The following is a 4,290-nucleotide window of genomic DNA, read 5'->3' as shown; positions in this document are numbered from 1 at the left end:
GGTCCGGGAGATGGATTCTTTGCAAAGCTCGTAGGTTGAGTTGTTCCTCATAACTGGAGGTGCTGGCTGGGGAGGAACTGACCCCCGTGTAGGCAACGACACACAAGATGGCGTCTTGTAGTAGCGTCGATGATTTAGGCCCGATTTTTTTTTTAAGTGGTGTTTAATTACGTTAACTTCAAGATAGGTTTGCTTGGTCCACTGGGACACTTGACCTATACAATCTGCCATTACCTCAAGGAGTGCGGGGAGATGTGTCAGACACAACCCTCCATCCACAAAACCATGTTAATGATTGATGGCGTCTTTCAAGAACCTTTGTAAGAACTTAAAGTGATCGTATTACAGTCCAATAAGATGGTATTCCCTCCTCTAGGTACTCCATATGTTGGTTTTACTTTACGATAATTATATGTAGTTCCATCCTCTTGCTGTCAACTCTGATTCGATCGGAAATATGTTGTTCATAATCATAGGCCTAACTGTTAGGTTTATGTGGTGACATTTTTAAAAGCTTCAAATCCGTGAGGTTGACATAGTGAGCCATGAGTTTGACAAAGAAAACGATCAGTAATACGCTTATTCGTTTTCTTCAAGAGATGAGACATTGATGGGAAACTTAAAGAAAATGTATTGCCTGTTAATTCCTGTTCACTCTTGGGAGATTGATATGATCGTGGCGAAGAAACAGCAAAGTTTCACACAATATTTAGATGACCTTTGTTTTATTTACGAATGAATTGACCTCGTAAAAAAAAATCATTCATGATGTAAAGAACTAAACTCTTACCAACACTAGACGGTCACTGTGTTGGTTCTGAGAGTATCGTGTGAGTGAAGGGAAAGGAGAAACATGAATCACATATCATACAGTTTAGATTTTGATGGCTCGTCCTCTTACCTTCAGAGTTGGTCGAGTGTTGAACGGTGATTTGTCCGTTTCTTTTTCTGTCTATCTCATGTTACTGTCCACTTTTTGCTACTTGTTATCTCTTGACAGTATCTAGCTCTGTTCATCCCCTGTCCATGGTGCCCGAGTCAACATCTTAACCAAATCCTCCCCAGCCAACACTTCGGCCAGCTCCTCCCCTGCCAACATCTGGGCCAGCCATCAGCTCCGCCTGGCCCTGGTGCTCACTGCTACTACAAGAAACCCGGCGGTGTCTTTCTGAATCTCTGCGTCTCTCAACTTGGGATGTGTGAGAGATTGATCGACTTGGTGTTTTGCCTTTCTGGAGATTTTTGCCGTGGTGATAACAGCGGGTCTGCTGGCGGCTGAAGGCTGATGGCTGGAGGCTGGCGGCTGTTTGCTGGCTGGAGGCTGATGGCTGGGGGCTGGCTGCTGGAGGCTGGCTGCTGAAGGCTGGCTGCTGAAGGCTGGCTGCTGAAGGCTGGCTGCTGAAGGCTGGCTGCTGGAGACTGAAGGCCGTAGATGGAGGAGTTCTACTTGATGACACTGTATTTTGTTGTTGATGTGTACAGGACGATCTAGTGACTGTTCTCAGGGGGTGACGAGGTGAAGGTGTTTAAATACAAGTAATAAGTCTTCAGAATTTTCCAGTCAAGGTCTCACTTAATATTAGCCTCTAGTTTATTGCATCTTAAAATGAATAACACTAACTTAACCTAATTAAATCCCACCAGGTAGCGTTAGGGTGTTCAATCATCAGCTGCGGTGCCTCATATCCAGGTGATCCTACATAAACTCTTTCACTATATCCAAGATTAATTAAAAAAGTTGTCCGTTTCTCCCACATAATTGCTACCTGTCACCTGGCCAAAACTAATATCCGCGACATATTTACATAAAAAACTCGAATATAGAAGAATTGTTGCTCAGGTGTCTTGGTAATTAAACTGGAGCACCTGGGCGGACAATGTAAGGCATGCATTCTACCTCTCCGCTTGTTTTATGAATATCATTTGTCGTTACGTGTTTTGCATTCTTGAAATACAGCGAGAGTTTCCCTTACCGCCATATTGCTTCCCGCTACACATGTTGTAACACGACCACACAAACATACGTACATGCAACAGAAGCATAGACCGATACATACATATATACATACATACATACATACATACATACATATATACATACATACATACATACATACATACATACATACATATATACATACATACATTTGTAGGAATATAGTACAACTAATGAGAAAGAGAAAGAGCGAGAGAGTTGCAAAATCAGAATCTTACCATAACCTAACCTATCCTAACCTAACCTATCCTAACCTAACCTAACACAAGGAAGTGAACGCGTGTAGGGACTATTATCCTGGGATCACTGACCTATTAAATGGGCGGGAGAAAAAGGGATAAACCCCTTTAGAGAGAGTCTGATCCTAGGGTGAGGGATGCAGGACCAATTAACTGGTTCCAACTAACTCTTCCCAGATATTAAACGACGCTACAGATCGGTACAGCTGTGAGCGTTTAGGATTGACTAGATTTAAGGATTTCTCCGTAGTTAGGATACTTGGAGGACTCTAAGAGGGAAGGAGTGCAATTACTGATGAAGGGATTAAGTAGGACGGGTCTGGTCGCTGCTGGCTGGGAATCAAGAAAGGATTTTGCTTTTTATTTTCGGGATGAACTGGCAGAGTGGATATAATACTCGTTCCCTGTCCCAAGAGTCGCTGGTTCGATCCCTAGGCACTCAGTCCACCCAGCCGTTAAAAAGGACACCTTGTTTTGCAGTTGAGGAAATGAAGGTGATCGAGTCCTGTGAGACCTACTGTTAGTTACCGGCAGTAAACCTTGAATGAAATAAGAATTATTTTCTCCTCCTTCTCCTCGTCCTCCTCCTCCTCCTCTTCTTCTTCTCCTCCCTCTTCTTCTCCTTCTTCCTCCTCCTCCTTCTCCTCCTCCTCTCCCTCTTCCTTCTCCTTCTTCCTCCTCCTCCTCCTCCTCCTCCTCCTCCTCTTCCTCCTCCTCCTCTCCTCCTCCCTCCTCCTCCTCCTCTCCCTCCTCCTCCTCCTCCTCCTCCTCTCCTCTCCCTCCTCCTTCTCCTCTCCCTCCTCCTCCTCCTCTCCCTCCTCCTCCTCCTCCTCCTGCCCCCAGCGTGTTGCCCTTCTAGTTGCCAGTAGTTAGGAACTCCACATAAAACACGGCATATTGGGTCATTAAGTAGTTTGCCCATTAGCCTTCTTACGTCGAGGCACATTACAGGCGCCATGACTTCTTAACCACGTCGGTAGGAAGGTCGTGTTTCACCCCAGTTGATGATCCCCCTGGCTGGGTCAGGGGGGGGGGTGGAGGAGGAGGAGGAAGGAGGAGGAGGAGGAGGAGAAGGGAGAGGAGAAGAAGGAAGAGGAGAAGAAGGAGTAGTAGAAAGAAGAGGAGAAGAGGCAAGAGGAGGAGGAGTAGACCTCTCTGCCAAAGACGCATCGGGGTAGGGAGGAGGAGGGGTGTTGGTGAGGTACTGACGGGATAATTCCGGACGGCAAGAATCTCCCGAGACAGTAAACAGGACCTGACGAAGACGCTGCTGCAGGCTAGGGCGGTGGAGGATTTATCAAGGACGACTGATTAACATTTTTAATTCGGTGACTTAACTGAGGAAGACTGATGACATACTGTGACTTGACTGAGGAAGACTGATGACATACTGTGACTTAACTGAGGAAGACTGATGACTCACAATGACTTAACTGAGGAAGACTGATGACTACGGTGACTTAACTGAGGGTGGGGACGAACACGGAGACTCGTATAGGGACGGGGGCTTCTACCGGGTACTGAGTCCTCGCAGCAGATGGGGAAAGACTCTGGATTTGGATTCGACGACAAGGCGGATGCTGGATATTGGATTGGGATTCCATAAAAGATGGAAGCTCGACCCTCGACTGGAATTCCATAGCGGACTAGGGGGAGGGGAGGGGGTGGAGGTAGGGGAGGAGGGGTTGGTGTTGAGGGTGAAGGAGGGGGTGGTGTTGAGGGAAGGAGGGGTGGTGTTGAGGTGAAGGAGGGGTGGTGTTGAGGGTGAAGGAGGGGGTTGGTGTTGAGGGTGAAGGAGGGGGTGGTGTTGAGGGTGAAGGACTGAAGAGCGGGCCACTTGACTTATGTTCCAATAATATTTAATTGGGTGATTCATTTACTTTCCATTTAAGTCTTTAGAAAAAATAAATCCTTTCATTTATCTCTATGTTAGCCTTTACTTGAACCTCCAGCCAACTAATTAATGTTTCTTTTTAAAAGTTTGTGACTTTGACTTAAGCTTCCAAATCTTGGTCATAACGTCTTCAAGCTTTATCAGTAAGCTTCCAAGACGCT

The 4,290-nt window shown here is 46.1% G+C and overlaps 1 protein-coding gene across 1 annotated transcript; it reads right to left on the bottom strand.

Moving 5' to 3' along the window:
- Positions 1–1,046: 1,046 nt before the first annotated feature.
- LOC121858417 lies at positions 1,047–3,875 on the bottom strand. Its single transcript, XM_042354865.1, has 2 exons — positions 3,718–3,875; positions 1,047–1,419 (listed from the first exon to the last, which is right to left on the bottom strand). Exons 1-2 carry the CDS (start codon positions 3,873–3,875, stop codon positions 1,047–1,049), a joined length of 531 nt encoding a protein of 176 aa, XP_042210799.1.
- Between the last annotated feature and the right edge of the window lie 415 nt (positions 3,876–4,290).

This window comes from Homarus americanus, unplaced genomic scaffold (assembly GCF_018991925.1).
Source record: "Homarus americanus isolate GMGI-L3 unplaced genomic scaffold, GMGI_Hamer_2.0 scaffold57980, whole genome shotgun sequence".
Taxonomy (NCBI): Eukaryota; Metazoa; Arthropoda; class Malacostraca; order Decapoda; family Nephropidae; genus Homarus; species Homarus americanus.
This window is presented reverse-complemented; position numbering and strand designations above follow the sequence as displayed.